This window comes from Sus scrofa, chromosome 6 (assembly GCF_000003025.6).
Source record: "Sus scrofa isolate TJ Tabasco breed Duroc chromosome 6, Sscrofa11.1, whole genome shotgun sequence".
Taxonomy (NCBI): domain Eukaryota; kingdom Metazoa; phylum Chordata; class Mammalia; order Artiodactyla; family Suidae; genus Sus; species Sus scrofa.
The window spans coordinates 117,675,301-117,693,682 of NC_010448.4; the positions used below are offsets into that span (position 1 = coordinate 117,675,301).

Below are 18,382 nucleotides of genomic sequence, written 5' to 3' on the forward strand. Positions count from 1 at the left end.
GCTATTGTACTGGAGAGCACAGACGCTGGTAAACTTGCATTTGAAAGAAATGGAGTTTTGTCTTATGTTTAAGTCTTTAAGCCATTTTGAGTTTATTTTTGTGCATGGTGTGAGGGTGTGTTCTAGTATCATTGTGTGTTCTAGTTTCATTTACATAGAGCTGTCCAGTTTTCCCAGCACTACTTGCTGAAGAGACTGTCTTTTTCCCATTTTATATTCTTGCCTCCTTTATTGAAGATTATTGGACCATAAGTGTCTGGATTTATTTCTGGGTTCTCTATTCTTTTCCATTGGTCTGTATGTCTGTTTTTGTACCTGTACTGCACTATCTTAATTACTGTAGCTTTGTAATATTGTCTGAAGTCTGGGAGAGTTGTGCATCCTGCCCTTTTTTTTTTTTTCCCTCAGGATTGCTTTGGTAATTCTGGGTCTTTTATGACTCCATATAAAATTTTGGATTGTTGAAAGAAATGGAAAATAATCAAAATAAGGATACAAATCAGTAGGATTTAAAGTAGGAAACTATTCTGATTAAGTCAAGTCATCAAAGGCACACATATAGGAGAAACTGGCTTACTAAGAATGGTCACAATAAGTTGGACATGGTGATGGAAAACTCTCTAGATACAAATGAAGTTCCCACTATGTGCTGTAGAATATGCTTTGAAGTTTACAGGGACTCTATTGAAATCTAATTACTGCATAGTCCCAATTACACTGACTACTATTAGACCATACAGTTACCTTTCTTCATACTATTAATCATCAGGTGGGTCTTCCCATTGTGTAAAGGGCATATGAATTAACCAAAGGGGATTGCTTAACTTCTATGAATTGCTTTCAGGCTCTCCTCTGTAAAATCATTATCTACATAGTTTTACATAAGAGACCATATGTATTTTTCACACCAGAAACACTTAGCTGGTTTCCAGGAGCAGTTTGCTTTCCTCCCCAGGCCTCTGCATTATTTCTTGCCATGTGGCGAGTGATCCAGAACAAGCTTTTAAGAGGGTAAGGTAAAAGTAAAAAGAATACCTTGCCAGTTCCCTAGATAATTATGGTAAACATTTGTTTCCTGAATCAGAAGACTTAAACTGAATACATTTTAAAACAGAATTTTACACGATTCGTGTAAAACAGAATTTACACGATTATTTCAAACTATTGAATATTTGATATGAAATACTTGTCTTCCAATATTGTATTCTCCAGGGTATTACGAAAAAAAGAACAAACTTTAATAAGACATCCTCAACTTCAATTGATTTTCCCTATTCTCGATTACATTTAATTAAGTTCTTTAAAGAGGCACAATATTTTATTGGAATGATTTCTTTCCCTGAGTCATTTATTTATCCACTATTCACTGGAGCACCAATATGAGCTGGTTATCTACTGACACTGATGATATGATATTCAAAAAAGTCACCTTGCTTGCCCTCAAAGTGTACAACCTAGTATAAAAAAGGAGCACATGGTAGACAGGTTGAAAATAAAAGACAGAAGCCTATAATATCATGGGAACATAAAGGAAGAGAACTTCATGGGTGAAGCAACTAGGAAAGAATCATAGAGACTGTAATAACTGATACAGATCAGTGCATGGGAGGGCATTTCTGCGTGAGACAACCCCAGAAACAGCCAATAATATCTGTGGGGATGAAGAATTCATTTTTAAAATAATTTAATATGAGGTTTCTTGGGATGCCTGGATGAAGCTGTGTGCGGGACAATTTGATATAAAATCTCAAGATCTGGGCAAAGCATGGGGGAGATTATGCAGCTTTCAGCATATTCTGAAGTTGAAACCATGAGAGGAGCTAGGGGGTTCTCCTTTCACTAGTGTGCAGAACGAGAGGATTAAGGGCATGAGGGCAGGATGCTAGGAGAATTCTAGCATGGGTAGAGGGAAAAGGCTCAGGAAGGCAGCAGGAGAAGAATTATCTGGTGACAAGATGATATGGAAGCAAGAGAGTAGATGTTTCAAGGCTTTAGTGATCAACAAATTCAAATATACCAGATTCAGATATACCCAAGAGATACGGTAAGATTAAGGGCAAAAAGCCTTTGTAGTTTAGTAATAAGTGGAATCACTGATAGACTGAACTTGAACAGTTTCAGTCAATTAGAGTGGATTGAAGAGTAAATTGTAGATGAGAAGTGAAGACAGGAAATTAACAGAAGCACCCCTTTGACAATTTCAGATGAGCAGTGATGTTTCAGAATGCTGATGCCTAGAGACAGCAAAAGCCACATACCAAGCCTGTCATACCAGTATAAACCAGCTCTAGTGTAGTGGTGAATCTTATGGCCAAGCTTCTTCAGATGCATAATTATAGGCTCTAATCCAAAGCATCTTTATAACTGACAATCCCTAATATTAATGAGGAGTGAAGAAGATCACAGATATAAAGATGCAGGCAAACTAGAAATTGCTATACAAATGTTAGTTATTATGGTCATTATTACTACAATTTAATCTTGTTAGATTTTGGTCTGTATATCAGCCCAGTTTATATGAGAGTTGAAAAACAAATTGAAAAGTCTGCCCAATGGGGTTTGTGGAGAGGAAACATCAGTAGTTAACTTATGCATTATGCATATAATTTAGACTCAATAGATCCAGTGGATAACTGCAGTGAACAATTGCCCTCTTTAGACAGCTCAATGTGAACTTCCTGATAGAAAAAAAAGCATTCCAAAGTCCTATGTAATTGGATGTGATAATAATGGGAGGATTGGCTGCTTGCTTGCTTCTCATTTCAGTGGGATAATTTGAATAAGTTCTTTATAAAAAATTGTAACTGCTGTCATTTTGATAACACTCCAACATGAAAATTTGGATTGTTGGGAGCAGAACCTTGCCAGCTCTAAACAAATGGAGGTTGGCTGATGAAGGATATGAAGTACACCCTTTCCATGCTATGAAGTTTCCAACATGGGCAAACTTTTCCTGTTACTGGTGTGTTCAAGCTTAAGCAGGAGTTGATAAAACTCTTTAGAGCCTTCCCTCTTTCACCCACAAAATTCTCAAGTTCAGTCACTCTGCTTTATCCATGATAAACCCTTTACCCTGCCATTCAATACAGAGCAATACTTTTGTCTTTGTCCTTTTTTGACTTTGGCACTGTTATTTTTTTAAAAAAATTATTCATTCATTAAGCCAATAGGATTGAGTACTTACTGTATTTCTGGCATTATTCAGGGGATGTAGTAGTGAACAAGACAGAGTTCCTACTTTCAAGGGGGGCACATCTATTCAGGGAAAAATATCTGAGGACATATGTTACAATTTAATGAGATAAGTGCTAGAATAAAGGTATATTCAGGAGGATAATTAATCTTCCAAAAGGTGAAAGAGTGGCAAGGTGAAGTAAGGTTTCACATAGGAAATACTATCAGTCTTACAAAATTTTGATGTTTAGACAAGAGGTGGAGGAATATTTTATCTTTTTGATTTGTTACTTTCTTCAAGTCAGTGATTCTGCCTTATTCAACTTTTTGTCTCTTAACATAATGGAATGTTTACATCCCCCATCCCCTAAATTAATTTGCTGAAATCTAGTCTCCAATGTTATATTAGATGGTTGGGGCCTTTGGGAGGTCATGAGGTCATGAGGGTAGAGTCCTCACAAATGGGAGTAGTGCCCTTATAAAAGAGTGACCTCAGAGAGCTCCACTAAGTGAAAGAGATGTCAGAGAGCTCCACTAAGTGAAAGAGACACTGTGAAAAGAGGTCCCCTGTGCACCAGGAAGCAGACTCTCACCAGACACCAAATCTGCCAGCATTTTAATCTTGAACTGCCCAGCCTCCAGAATGGTGAGAAATGTTTGTTTGCTTAAGCCACTCAGTCTATGGTATTTTTGTTATAGAGGCTCAAACAGACTAAAAAAGTATTTACTACAGTGACTTGAACAGGAGAACCCAAAAATATTTGTTAAATTAAATCTAAATGTAGTTAACAGGATCCTTTTTTAATTCTTCTGCTTTCACATTTTTCTTGAACATAGTATAATCTGCAGGGTTCATGTTATTACATTAGTTTAGAAGGTTCTGCAAATATTGTATCTTCAATCTTTGCCCTCCTATGTATGCTACCAACCCGTGCTATTTCCCAGTTTCTGCATTAATGGTATGAGTTCCTATCATCTTCATCTGCTTTATAAATTAAGCCAAATGTGTAGCTAATTCAGCCTGGTCTCTTGAAAGTTGTTGTTCCCTTCCACACTTTTCAGAAGATCTCCACAAACTCTAAAGTCAAGTATTCTCGGAGTTCCCATCATGGCTCAGTGGTTAACGAATCCGACTAAGAACCATGAGGTTGCGGGTTCAACCCTTGGCCTTGCTCAGTGGGTTAAGGATCCGGCGTTGCCATGAGCTGTGGTGTAGGTTGCAGATGCGGCTTGGATCCCACGTTGCTTTGGCGCTGGCGTAGGCCAGTGGCTACAGCTCTGATTGGACCCCTAGCCTGGGAACCTCCATGTGCCACAGGAGTGGCCCAAGAAATGGCAAAAAGACAAATAAAGAAAGAAAGAAATATAAAATAAAATCAAGTATTCTCAAACTTAGATTAACTGAAGTCATCAGCCATCATATAGGATGTTGGCATCTCACATAATGCTAATCTTCTGCTACGCCTTTTTAGCTTTCAAGATTTATGTATATGCATGTAGTTTCATTCTCCATAGCTCCAAATCTGTTACAGGGAATTACTATTCTGATGTCTTAAAAATGAAAAACAAGCTAAAGATAATACCATTTTAAAAAATCAGAATGTTTGGGGTTCCCAGAATTTATAAAGAAAGTTCCCAAAGAAAGGACATTGTAGGATTGATCAATCTTTCCATGGTTAAAATAAGCAAAACTTAAACAAAATCAAAAAAGCAGTAGCCAACAGCAGTGTTTAAAGGTAGAATGTGTTTTTGAGAAGAGGCGTTATTTAAAGCTCCTTCACAATATGAAATTAACTCTTTCCCTTGCTATCATTGCTATAGTTAGAGCCTTTTCTCAAATGTGAGCCAGAGAAATTTTCTTTCTTTTAGCTCTAAAGCTGTTAGTTGCTTATATTGGTTTTTTGCCTTTTAAAATTTTTTCTTTTCAATTACACTCAGCCCAAGACCATTGTTCAAAGAAATCTACGTCATTTTTAATTTTCCACATGCCATACTGGTTATTCTGCTACTTTTGTTTCTTTTGAGCAGTACACAGACAATCTAAGATGGTCAATATTGTTCTTTGCTGTGTCCTTAAGAGATCTTTATCTTATCATACAAAAGCCAAAATATGCATTATCTAAACACCCAAAAAGTCAACTTGTTTGACCTTGAGCAAGTCATCTAATTTACCTGGCCTGTTTCTTTCTTAATAGCCTTTAAAAAATTAATAGGTTGCTATAAAATTATTTTTTCACTCCTTTTAGACTCTATTATTCTGTGGTAGTGAGGTTTTAGGGGGAGAGAATTACAGACAAGGTGGACTTCATCATAGCACTGAAATATTTACATTCAAACAGCAAATTTATAGAAACTGCTTTCTAGCAAAACTGTTTTCTTCAAAAACTGCTCACTTATATGGCTGCATACCTAATGTCATTTTTCTAAGAACAATGAGAGCCTGCAAAAGGGTTTTAGATAATGAAGTGATGTGATCAGGTTTTCTTTTTCTTAAAGGTTACCTTGGTTCCTCTGGGGAGAATGGGTAGATGGGCAAGAACCTTGCTTATTAAAAATTCACAGCAACATTTTTTTCCTTCAATTTCCCTCTCAATTTTCACTCTTGATTGGCAGTTGTTCCAAAGTTCTTCCCTCTCTTCTCTAAAAAAACTCTCTAAAAATATTCTCACTGGTTTCTTCAGTCTTCTCCCTCATTGTATATATTATCTTTCTTCTTATCAGTAGCTTCCTGCCTTTTTCATGAAAACTCAACTCTTCCTCCAACTTACTGAATAAATTAAAGAAGCAAAGTGGGACATGAAATATGGAGTCCCACAGGGTTCTGCTCAGAAGTGCCTCATGCTCTGTTTAATGCTCTACATTCATCTAAAGACCCCACCTTTGATTTGGCATTGGGTTCCCAAAATTGCTTAGCCATTTATGGAGCAAATATAAATTATTTTTGTTGTGTGAGTATTGGTAAACATGTGCTCTATGTTCTTCTGTATGTCACTTCCATGTCCAAAAATTTGCCTACATTTCTTCATTTTTAGTGTCATGATAATCTAAGTTACCATTGTCTTTTCCTGATATTACATAAATAATTAATATTAAGCAAAAGAGACTTTTTAAAAAAAGTTTCTATATATAAAGAGGAATATTTTACAATGATAAAAAGATCAATCTATCAAGAAGATTTAACAACATAAACAATGTAAGTACCTAATCTCAGAGTACCAAAATAAATGAAACAGAACTGTCAGAATTGAAGGCAAAAATAAATAGTTCAACAATAGTTGGAGACCCCAATACTCTTCTTTCAATAATGGACATACAATCTAGGCAGACAATCAACGAGAATTTAGAAGACTTGAATATCACTGTAAACCAACTTGGCCTAATACATATTTACAAAGTACCCCTCTACCAGTGGCAGAATACCCATTCTTCTCAGGTACACGTGGAACATTCTCCAGGACAGACCATAATCTGGGTCATCCAACCAGCTTCAATACACTTGAAGAACTGAAATTATACAAAGTCAGTGACAGAAGAAATTTGAGAAATCCACAAACACATGACAATTAAACAATATACTCCTAAATAACCAATGGATCAAAGAAGAACTGACACAAGAAATTAGAAAATACTTTGAGGTGAATGAAAGCAAATACACAGCATACTGAAACTTACATGATGCAGATACAACAGTGCTTAGAAGGAAATTTATAGGTGTAAATGTCTAAAAAAAGACCTCAAATAAATGTCATAACTTTTCAGGTTAAGACACTTGAAAATAAGGGCAAACTAAATGTAAGCAAAATGAAGGAAATAATAGATATGGGAGTGGAAATCAATGAAATAGAGAATAGAAAAACCATAAAGAAAACAAATCTACAAACAATAAATGTTGGAGAGGGTGTGAAGAAAAGGGAACCCTCTTAACACTGTTGGTAGGAATGTAAATTGGTACAACCACTATGGAGAACAGTGTAGAGATTCCTCAAAAAAGTAAAAATGGGACTACCATATGATCCAGCAATCCCACTCCTGGGCATCTATATGGAGAAAACCATAATCTGAAAAGATACATGTACCCCAATGTTCACTGCAGCAACTATTTCCAAGACATGGAAGCAACATAAATGTCCACTGATAGAATAATGGATAAAGAAGATGTGGTACATATATACAATGGGATATTACTCAGCTATAAAAAAAGAATGAAATAATGTCATTTGCAGCAAAATGGATGGACCAAGAGATTATCATACTAAGTGAAGTTAGCCAGTGAAAGAAAATTATCATATGATATCACTTATATATGTAATGTAAAAAATGTATACAAATGAACTTGTTTGCAGAACAGAAACAGACTCACAGACTTTGAAAACAAACTTAGAGTTACCAAAGGGGAAAGGTTAGGGGGAGGGATAGCCTGGGGGTTTGGGATTGGCATATGCGCACGGTGGTATATGGAATGACTAGCCAATGGGGGGGACCTGCATAGGTAACTCCACCCAATATTCTATGATAATCTTCATGGGAAAAGAATGGATGTGTGTTTATGTATAACCGAATCACTTAGCTGTACAGCAGAAATTATTACAACCTTATAAATCAACTATACTTCAAAAAAAACTTTAAAAAAAAGTAACAAAAACTTTACCTAGAATTACGAAGAATAAAGAGGGGAGCACTCAAACAATAAGAATTAGAAATGACTGTGGGGGCATCACTACTGAACTTAAAAAAAAACAAAAAGGATTATGAAGGAATACTATGAACACTTGTTCAATAAATTATGCAGGTGAATAGACAAATTCCTGTAAATACACAAACTACCTAATTCAAAAAGAAATAGACAATATAAGTAGACTTCTAAGAAGTAAAGAGATTGATTTAGGAATCAAAAACCTCCCAGAAAAAAACCCAAGAACAGATAGCATCCTTCCTGAATTCTATGAAACATTAATTAATACCACTACAAACTATTTCAAACAATAGAAAAAAGAGAATGTTTTAAAGGAAACATTCCATCTAACATTGCATCCCAAAGGGAAATACTTAGCAATAAAATTAACAAAGTGCAAAGCTTGTGTTGCAAATACGATAAGACACTGTTGAGAGAAATTTTAAAAGATTGAAAGACATCTCATATTCAGTCTGTTTTTTCCTCAAAATGTTAACCATAGAGCTACCACATGTATGGAATAGCAATTCCCTTCCCAGATATATAGTCCATAGAATTGATAACACCTACATATGTATATATAAACTTTGACATAAATGTTTATAGCAGCATTAGTCATGGTAAACCAAAAGTGGAAAAAACCGAGGACCCATCAATTGGGCTAAACAATTGATGAATTGCTAAACAAAATATGACATGTCCATAGAATGAACATCATTTGGCAATAAAAAAATGAAGCATTGATGCATACTATAATATAGTCTAGTCAGGCACAAAAAGACCACATGTTGTGTGATTCATTCATTTGTACAAAATGTCCAGAATGAGAGAGTTTCCGGAGACAGCAGAGTTGCTTTACCAGTGGCTATCACTTACCTCAATACTTACTTCTATTACACAAATTGTTAGCTCAGTGGTTTACAATGTGGTCTTTGATGTCAGAATGGTTGTGTCTGAGTCCTGGCCCTCTCCTTTATTAAGGAAGGACTTTGGGCAAGTCACTCAGCTTCTCTGAGCCTTACAAAATAGTTTTCGATCATGTTAGAAAAAAAGGGAGTAGTACCTAGGAAAAATTTTTTCAAATGGGAGCAAATTCAGTTTTATACAAATTTCCCTCAAATTGCAGAATGCACTCCATAGGACTATATAAGGATTCAACAGAGACTACACTGAAACATCAGAATGACTCAGTAAGTGGTAGTTGTTATTATTAGTTAATGTCAAATAAATTTCAAAAAAATGAATGAATTTTTAAATCTAGAAGACAAAAATTTGTGCCAAATAAAATCTTTAATGACTATACCCTTTTTCCCCCAATTTTTTTTTCAGGGTCACACCTATGGCATTTTTTCCAGGTTAGGGGTCAAATTGGAGCTACAGATGCCGTTCTATGCCACAGACACAGCAACACCAGATATAAGCTGTGTTTGCAACCTACACCGCAGCTCATGGCAACTCGAGATCCTTAACCCACTGAGATAGACTAGGGATCGAACCCACATCCTCATGGATACTAGTCAGATTTGTAACCCACTGAGCCATGATGGAACCCCTATCTAATTCCTACTTGTTACATAAAGTATTTGTAAAGAAGAGTAAGGTTTTCTAGCCTTATAGGCTAAAAAAAGGCTTAACTTTTGTTTATGTTTTCATTTTCTGGTCTTGGACTTGCTCTTTGCTGCTGATTTGCTGTTCAAACAAAAATAAAGAGTTGAAAACAGCTGAGAAGGCTCACTAGCTGGCTTTTTTAAAAAAACTGAATATACACTTGAAACTTAATTTTTTTTCTGAAGCAAACTGCTTTCTCTTTCTCTTCCATTTGAGGTACTGCTCTTTTGAGCGGGAGGGCAATTGATACAGACTAAAGCTCAGTGATCCTCTCCTTAGAGGACCTTTGATTTTAAGGTAAACCAAAGAGCCCCAGCCTTCCAGCAGAACACTCTAGAATACATGGGGCACATATTCCTACTATTGCAAGGTAACTGATTTTCTAGGCTATTTACTTATTTGATACTAATAATGGAATTTTATCCCAAATACATTAAAAGCTCACCAAACCTAATTCAAATTTTCAAATTAGTCTTTGTCTCCAGGAATTTTCAGGAGAAAAATAAAGGAAATATATTTTTCTATTAAAACAAAACAACACTGAGGTCTTAATGATAGTACCAATTCAAATACAAGATTAAGGAGTTTTTGCTTAAACTTACTGATTTTGCATCTTTATCTACCTGACCTCCAGTTGAAAATCCTAGCTTTTACTGACACCAACATAATTACAAAATTTGCTTTAAACTATAATACACACACAACAGTTCCAAAATAATAATATGATTACTGAAAATAGTTTAAGGTTGTATTATAAGCTTTTATGCCATGGAGTCAAATTATGAATTTTGAGATTACCTGGAAAATTTCCTCATTATGGGGCTATGCCAGCCACTCAATAAACAGGTAAAATTCATTTGCATCATTTTTCTATAATATTAGGAATTCTTAAAATCAGATTGTTTCATAATTATGTCACTATATAAATAATTTCAAGGTTAAATTTACAAAACAAAGTATAAAAACTAAGTATATTCAGAGAATTCTGTCTTATATTCCTTTCCTCATATTGTTCCTCCCCATTCCTGGCTCTATGTAAATTTAATAAAATTATATATATCCTTCTTTAGCATACTATAAGTATTTTTTCCTACTTCAGGTACAGAAAGATATTTTTTGTTACTTTTTATAGCTTCATGTTACTCTCTTTGGCTACACTATAAATGAATATGGGGACATTATAATTGAATATGATGGACTTTTTTTTGGTAACCTTTTTTTTATTCCCATTTATAAATGACATTGCAACAAACTGCTTTGTGCATATGTCTTCCTGTATTTTTGCCAGTGTGCCTTTGAGATAAATTCCTAACAAGAGATTCCTAAAGAGATTGCTAGGCCAAATGTCAAATGAATGTTTAATTTTGCTAGATATTACCACATTTATTCCAAATTTTTGCATTTTTACCAGCAATGCATGAGAATACTCATTCCCCCCACAGCCTTCTCAAAGGAACATTTTGTAAATATTCAGATTTTTATTAATCTGGCAGATAGAAGCTGCATTTCTCTTATTAGGAGAGAATGGTTTTCAGTAACTTAGGTAACTATATTCAAGGGACATTTGCATTGCTTTCTATGAGAACTGTGTGTTCATATTTCTAGCCTTATTTTTTTAATATATAATTTTGATTACTCCTTTTTTTTAAGAAGACTTTCATGTACTGGCCTATTAAGTATTGTATAGGTTGCTAATAATTTTTCAGTTTATCATTTCATTTTTATTTTTTTTACATTTTTTATCATGCAAAAGTTGTGTGTGTGTAATAAAACTTTAAGTACACTTTAGGAAAGCTTTCCTACAGCCCAGTTATAAGAAATTCAACCATTTAATTTATTCCTAATATATGAGTGGCTTTACAGTACACATTTAGACTTCATTCTGGTATATAAGTTCAAGAAATTCCTAATAATCTACCAAGCATGAGCCAGTAGGAGTTGGTTCCAGCATACCACTCATTGCTGGTGGAACGTGCCATTGTCATTGACAAGCTGTTGGCTGGAGATACATGGGTAGTGTCTGCGTGATGTTTCAGTTTGTATCTTCTTAGGTATAATAACTGTGTATATTTTCATCAAATCAATAAAGTTCCTGGTGCCTCAAACTTTCCAAATTAAAACCTCTTTGAACACTGAGAACATGTGTCATTATTTTTGATGAAGTGTACAATATAGCTTCAAGGAAAAATGGATAACTACTTGGCAAAAAAATTTGTTATTCCTGTAGCTGAGATTTTTCTGGAATAAAACAGCAATCATTCAGTAGCATAACAGTGCTGCTACTTTTAGAAACAGCAACAGAATAGAAAGATGTTCTCGTAGGGAAAGGGACATTATGTACTAAATGGTCTTGTTTTTAGCAGACTGACACTGACTATATTGCTTATAACACCTTATTCACATTATTCTCTCCGGATTAGAGAATATAACATCCTCAAATGGACGCAAAGAAACATAAGATACAGTAAAAACTCACCACTACTAGAAGCATCATTCAGATTTAGCAGTCCCCCTCCTAGCCCTCTGTAACTATGGTAACTGTAGGTACCATTTCCATTGATATACAGCACCTCCTGTGAGCCTGAAACAGCTGAGGTTGAGTAAGTGCCTTGGGCCGCCTCTGGTTTACACTGTTTGTCACCTGGAGCAGATTCATCCTGCAATGACAATAGCATTTCATTATTTACCAAATCATCATACAATTTCACCTTGAACAGGAGTATCTTATTGTTAACTATATGTCTGCATTGAATAAGAAAAAAAGTAGTCAAGTTAGCATATATGCACATTTTTAACAACTTTGCTAAAAACTATTAAAAGGAAAGCAAAGTAACAATGTGAGACAGATTGGAGATGAGGCAAGTTCCAGTTTCCAACTGAAGTTAAAATTACATGAAGAGAGTTGTTCACAATAGCCAAAAGAAGGAAGTAGCCTAAATGTCTATTGACAGGTAAATAAAGAAAAGATGGTATAGGACTTCCCTGGTGGCTCAGTAGGTTAATGATCCAGCATTGTCTCTGCTGTGGCACAGGTTCAATCTCTGACCCAGAATTTTAGCATGCCATGGGAATGGCCAAATATACATATATATGAAAATATGGCATATAAATACAATGCAATAGTATTCTGCCTCAAGGAAAGGAGGAAATCCTGTTATATCCTACAATATGGATGAACCTTCAGAACATAATGCTAAGTGAAATAAGCCAATCACAAAAAGACAAAGGTGGCATAATTCCACTTATTTTAAATAAAGTAGTCAAGCATAGAGAAAGAGAAAGCAGAACGGTGGCTATATGAGTCCAGGGGTAGGGAGTTGTTCAATGGGTGATTCAGTCATGCAGGATCAGGGAGTGGTTCTGGGTGGGGGGGCGTCCTGTTGCACAAAAATGTATATGTGGTTGACAATATCGGAAATCATTGGGATGGTGAATTTTATACTAAAAGTTAACAAAAGCTCTAGTTAGGCTTAAAAAATTACATTGAAGAGAAGTTATGATTTGCAAAAATTGGTTTTCTTGAAATTTTTTTTTTTAAGTCTGCTCTCTGTAGCTCTCTATTTCATGGCCGTAAGAAAGATTTATGGTGTGCTGATCCCACACTAGACACATTACATGCATCACAACAGCCTTACAAAGATCTGAGTAAACCCAGGCAGTTTAGCTTGTTTTTCTTTTCTTTTCCCTTTTTTTTTTTTGTCTTTTTGCCATTTCTTGGGCAGCTCCCGTGGCATATGGAGGTTCCCAGGCTAGGGGTCCAATTGGAGCTGTAGCTGCTGGCCTATACCAGAGCCACAGCAACACGGGATCCGAGCCACACCTGCAACCTACACCACAGTTCACAGCAGTGCTGGATCCTTAACCCACTGAGCAAGGCCAGGGATTGAACCTGCAACCTCGTGGTTCCTAGTCAGATTCGTTAACCACTGAGCCATGATGAGAACTCCTTGTTTTTCTTTTCTTAAGTTGCAATGGTACTACAAACTGTTCTTCAAAACTACTAAACATGTCAAGTTGTAAGGATACTGAAATTATAAGTGGCAATAAATTGTATATATGGTCATAGTAAAACAGATTGAACAAATTTCTCTTCAGCTGGGAGTTTCGAAAGGACATACAACATACATGATTTCGCTTGCCTATTGTATTGTACATCTTTTCTTCTTTTTTTTAATAAGAAGGAATTAGAAATGCAAATCAAAACAACTATGAGATACCACCTCTTAGCTGTAAGAATAGGCATCATTAATAAGTCCCCAAATAAACGCTGAAGAGGGTATGGAGAAAAGGGAACCCTCTTGCACTGTTGGTGGGAATTTAAGTTGGTACAACCACTATGGAAAACAGTATGGAGGTACCTCAGAAAACTACACATAGAACTATCATATGAACCAGCAATCCCACTCTAGGGCATATATCTGAGCAAAACTTTCTTTGAAAAAGACACAGGCACTCTCATGTTCAATGCAGCATTATTCACAATAGCCAAGACATGGAAACAACCCAAATGTCCAACAACAGATGAATGGATTAAGAAGATGTGGTATATATACACAAGGGAATACCACTCAGCCATAAAAAGAACAAAATAATGCCATTTGTAGCAACGTAGATGGAACTAGAGACTCTCATGCCAAGTCAAGTAAGTCAGAAAGAGAAAGACAAATACCATATGATGTCGTTTATAGCATAAATTTAATATATGGTACAAATGAACCTTTTCATGGAAAAGAAACTCATGGACTTGGAGAACAGACATGTGATTGCCGGGGGGGAGGAGGGAGTGAGATGGACTGCAAATCTGGGGTTAACAGATGCAAACTATTTCATTTGGAATGGATAAGCAATGAGCTTCTGCTGCATAGCACAGGGAACTGTATTTAATCACTTGTGATGGACCATGAAGGAGAATAATGTGAGAAAAAGAATGTATTATATGTGTGACTTTTTTTTATATGTGTGACTATTATATGTGTGACACTTTGCTGTACAGTAGAAAATTGACTATATACCAACGGTATACCACTGTATACCAACTATAATACTATAATTAAAAAATCATTATTGAAAAAGAAACATTTCTAGGGAATTCTTAGGAGTTTTTATTTTCATAATCAGAAGTTTTTGCAGCTTATAAATTTAGAGTACATGTTTAGGGAAACAAATTTTCAAATACATTCTTTTTGTGGCATTAAGTATTAGAAAAAGAGGAAGCATGGGAAAAAGTTTGCTTTATGGATCCAGTGGTATTGCTACAGTCAGAGACAGTATAATCTTTCACATAGTGAAAGCATTGCCATGATTATCAAAATCATGCAGTTAATGACCTCGCTTTGTTCTTGTAATCTTTTCAACTATAACTGATCTATTCAACTCTATTCCACTCAGCTGTAGATCTTAGAACATTGATCTATAAGCATTTCACATTTTCATTTCTAAGACTATGAAATAAACAGCAAAATCCTTCAATGTAAATTAAACTGAAAATAAGAATTTTCCAAGCATTGCTTTTAAAAAAACAAACTGACAAATTAGTGTCTGAATTGCAATGTCTACTTGTAATTCTCTCCTGCCATTTAAACCTTAGAAATCCCTGGGAAGGTAAATTACTTTAGAGAAACACTTCTCCTGGGAGAAACTGCACTAGAGAAGGGATCCAGAATAGAATCAGATTTTACTGGTATCGCTGGCTTTACCATTTAAACTGGCAAGACAGCAAGTTCCAGAATTTTTTTTAATACTGAAAAGTTGCTCTTCGTGAAGAGAAAGTACCCAAAGACTTAGATCATGGACCAAAGAGGACAGGGGGATTCACCATTTTATCACTGATAATAGGGACTTTTTCTAAAGATATAACAATACATACATTTTTTTGTTTGGGGTCTTTTTGGTCCTATGATCAACTTTATATTACAGATAGTAAGAGAGTTTAAATATGCTGATATTGAAGATGATATTTCCAGGAATTTTTTTGTTGGTGGAAGTGCGTGCCATAATAAGCAGGTCATATGAATTTATAGTGCTACTATAAAAAGCAACTATTAATAAAGCAACATTCATAGTACAGAAACAGAGCAATGTTTAGAATCTGTAACCAGCTGTCTTTTAATTGGCATATTATGATGACAGGGTGAGTGGGAAATGGTCAAACCAATGATGACTACTACCAATGATGACTACTTATATAGTATCTAAAAGTTTTGTTTTTTTGTTTTTTTTAAGGGCCACACCCTTGCCCTAGTTTCCAGGCTAGGGGTCAAATCGGAGCTGCAGCTTCCAGCCTACACCACAGCCACAACAATGCCAGATCCCAGCTGGGTCTGTGATTTACACACAGTTTGTGGCAATGCCAGATCCTTAATCCACTGAGCCAGGCCAGGGATCAAACCTGAATCCTCATAGATCCTACTCAGGTTCGCAACCTGCTGAGGCACAATGGGAACTTGCAAAAGTTTTTCATAAAGATACAATGAAATGGTCTTCCTTCTAGGTGTGCTAATCTCCTCCCTGCCTGGGGACAGAGATTATTATATGTATTATATATATACATACTTGAGTATGCGTATATATGTATGTATATTATATATAATACACACATATGTATATATAACATGTTATATAATATATAATAATTTAGAAAATTATATATCAATTATATAACAATTATACATAATAATATAATATGTATAATTAATATACATACATATAATATACACATATATGTACACACATATTATGCATATATAATATACACACATACATATATATGTATAATATAATATACACACATACATGTATATATGTATAGACACACACATATATATATACTTCCATTACAGAGTACAGATATGTATTATATATTCATTCAGTTTAAACTTATGAAGTAAGGAGTTCCCATAATGGCTCAGTGGAAATGAATCTGACTAGCATCCATAAGGATGCAGGTTCAATCCCTTGCCTTACTCAGTGGGTTAAGGATCTGGTGTTGCTGTGGTTGTGGCATAGGCTGGAGGCTATAGCTCTGATCAGACCCCTAGCCTGGGAATCTCCATATGCTGTGGGTGTGGCACTAAAAAAGGAAAAAAAATAAATTTATGAAATAAGTAAAGCTCAGCAGTAAATTGATAGATGAATCTGTGATATTTGCATAGTTTAATTTTTTTCATATATATATAACTTCTATTTCCTATAAAGGAGTATATTTTAAACTACTCTCTTTGGAACTCAAGACTTCTAGGGGAAATGCCTCAGAGTCTTCCTGAGACTAGGGAGCAAGGGCACAGGGATATGCTTTCCCATTATGTCCTTCTTTACCCAGAGGAGCAGCTCTGCTTTGGTCTCCCTCTATACTCATAAAATCACCACATCTGAGGCATTATCAAAACCACTGGGCTAGGAGGTATTGTTTCTATAAAGACATGTAAGACATGTAGCTATTGCAACTCTGAAAGAAGCCAGAATATTCTTTCTTCAAAGCAGTTTTCAGATCATTAGAAAGAGGCTAGCCTCAATTCCACTACTAGTATAACCTCCCAGCTACCTGACTGAAAATGACTTGGGCAACATGATAAAATCTGAGTTTCTAGTTTGCAAAAATGAGTGGCTCTTATGCTTACATACCCAGTTTATCTTGGTGTGTTTGAAAAATGACAATAAAATACACCTATTGGAGAAGCTTCTTAATGATGATAAAAAAAAGGGAGAAGGCCTTGTCTCCACAGTATTTTTCTCTTCAGTTCTTTGTATGCTAGAATTAATTTGTAATTTTAAACATACTATTTTTTTCAAATTTGCCTCAGTCTTTTCATTATTAACTGTTATTCTAAACCACAGTAACTGCACTGAGCAGGCAGATAATTAATTCCATTAATAATCAAAACAGGCCTTGTAGGGAATCATTTGTATTCAGATGTAGGTTTACACTATTAATGCTTTGGCAGTCCACTATATGTTGAAAAATACAACATACAAAAATCCCAATAAAATCTGTTCTGCAGTGTATTTGGGGCAAAAGTTTAATATAAAGTTAATCCATGTTTTTTGTGGATTACTATTATTAGTTTCAAAGAAGCACAGATTTTAATGACATAAAAAATAAATATCCCCTGGAGTCATATTTTATCTCTGTAAGCAACTTTCAATAATTACTAGTTCCCAAAGTTCTCAAAGCTGACAGCTTGCCCCCTGGGTGCTATGAAGATTATTTTAAAAAGAGGATAATACTAATATGCTACAAGACTACATATCTAGGCAATGAAATAAATTTTATTCATCAAAATGTAGAAAAGTCCTATCTCAGCTTTTATGAAAAATATTTCAAATTTTCCCTAAATTTTCCATTAAAAAGGTAGTATCAACATGATGGAATGACCATCAGCATTGCACCAAATAATGCAGAGTTGTTTTGATTCAGATTTCCTTCATTAAAAATATACAACAGAGTAAACACTTACAGTGACTTCAATAATTAGGCTCTGGTCTTATCGATATATATCTCCTTTATGTATATAAATATGCATTTCATATTTCCAAAAAAATGGGCTTACAATAGGATGGATTATTACTTACAGATGGAGGGTAAGATCAGGAATGATGTAGGAGAGCAGATATTGTTTACTCATGACCTTCTCATCTACACACTGTTTGGGAAGACTGGTCTGTACTTCTTTGTACCCTATCCATGGAAACTGGACAGGACAAACTTGAGTTGCTGAACCTAACCTGGTTCTTGGACCACAGAGACTGAATTCTTAACTCACTTCAGATGTAAAGGAATCCTTTATTCAGGTACCTTACAAAGATATGTTTTGTTCTTTTTCTTTTTTGGCTGCCCCATGGAATATGGAGTTCCTGGGCAAGGGATCCGATCTGAGCTGCAGTTGAGACCTACACCCGAGCTGTAGCAATGCCAGATCCTTTTACCCACTG

The 18,382-nt window shown here is 35.3% G+C and overlaps 1 protein-coding gene across 8 annotated transcripts in view; it reads right to left on the minus strand.

The window, feature by feature from the left end:
• The window catches only part of NOL4 (nucleolar protein 4), a 456,396-nt gene that overhangs the window by 43,670 nt on the left and 394,344 nt on the right, over positions 1 to 18,382 (minus strand). For all 8 annotated transcript variants that reach the window (XM_021096221.1, XM_021096222.1, XM_021096224.1 and 5 more), the window contains one exon: positions 11,931 to 12,111. In XM_021096221.1, the coding sequence (XP_020951880.1) occupies positions 11,931 to 12,111 (181 nt within the window). The remainder of the gene's footprint in view (positions 1 to 11,930; positions 12,112 to 18,382) is intronic.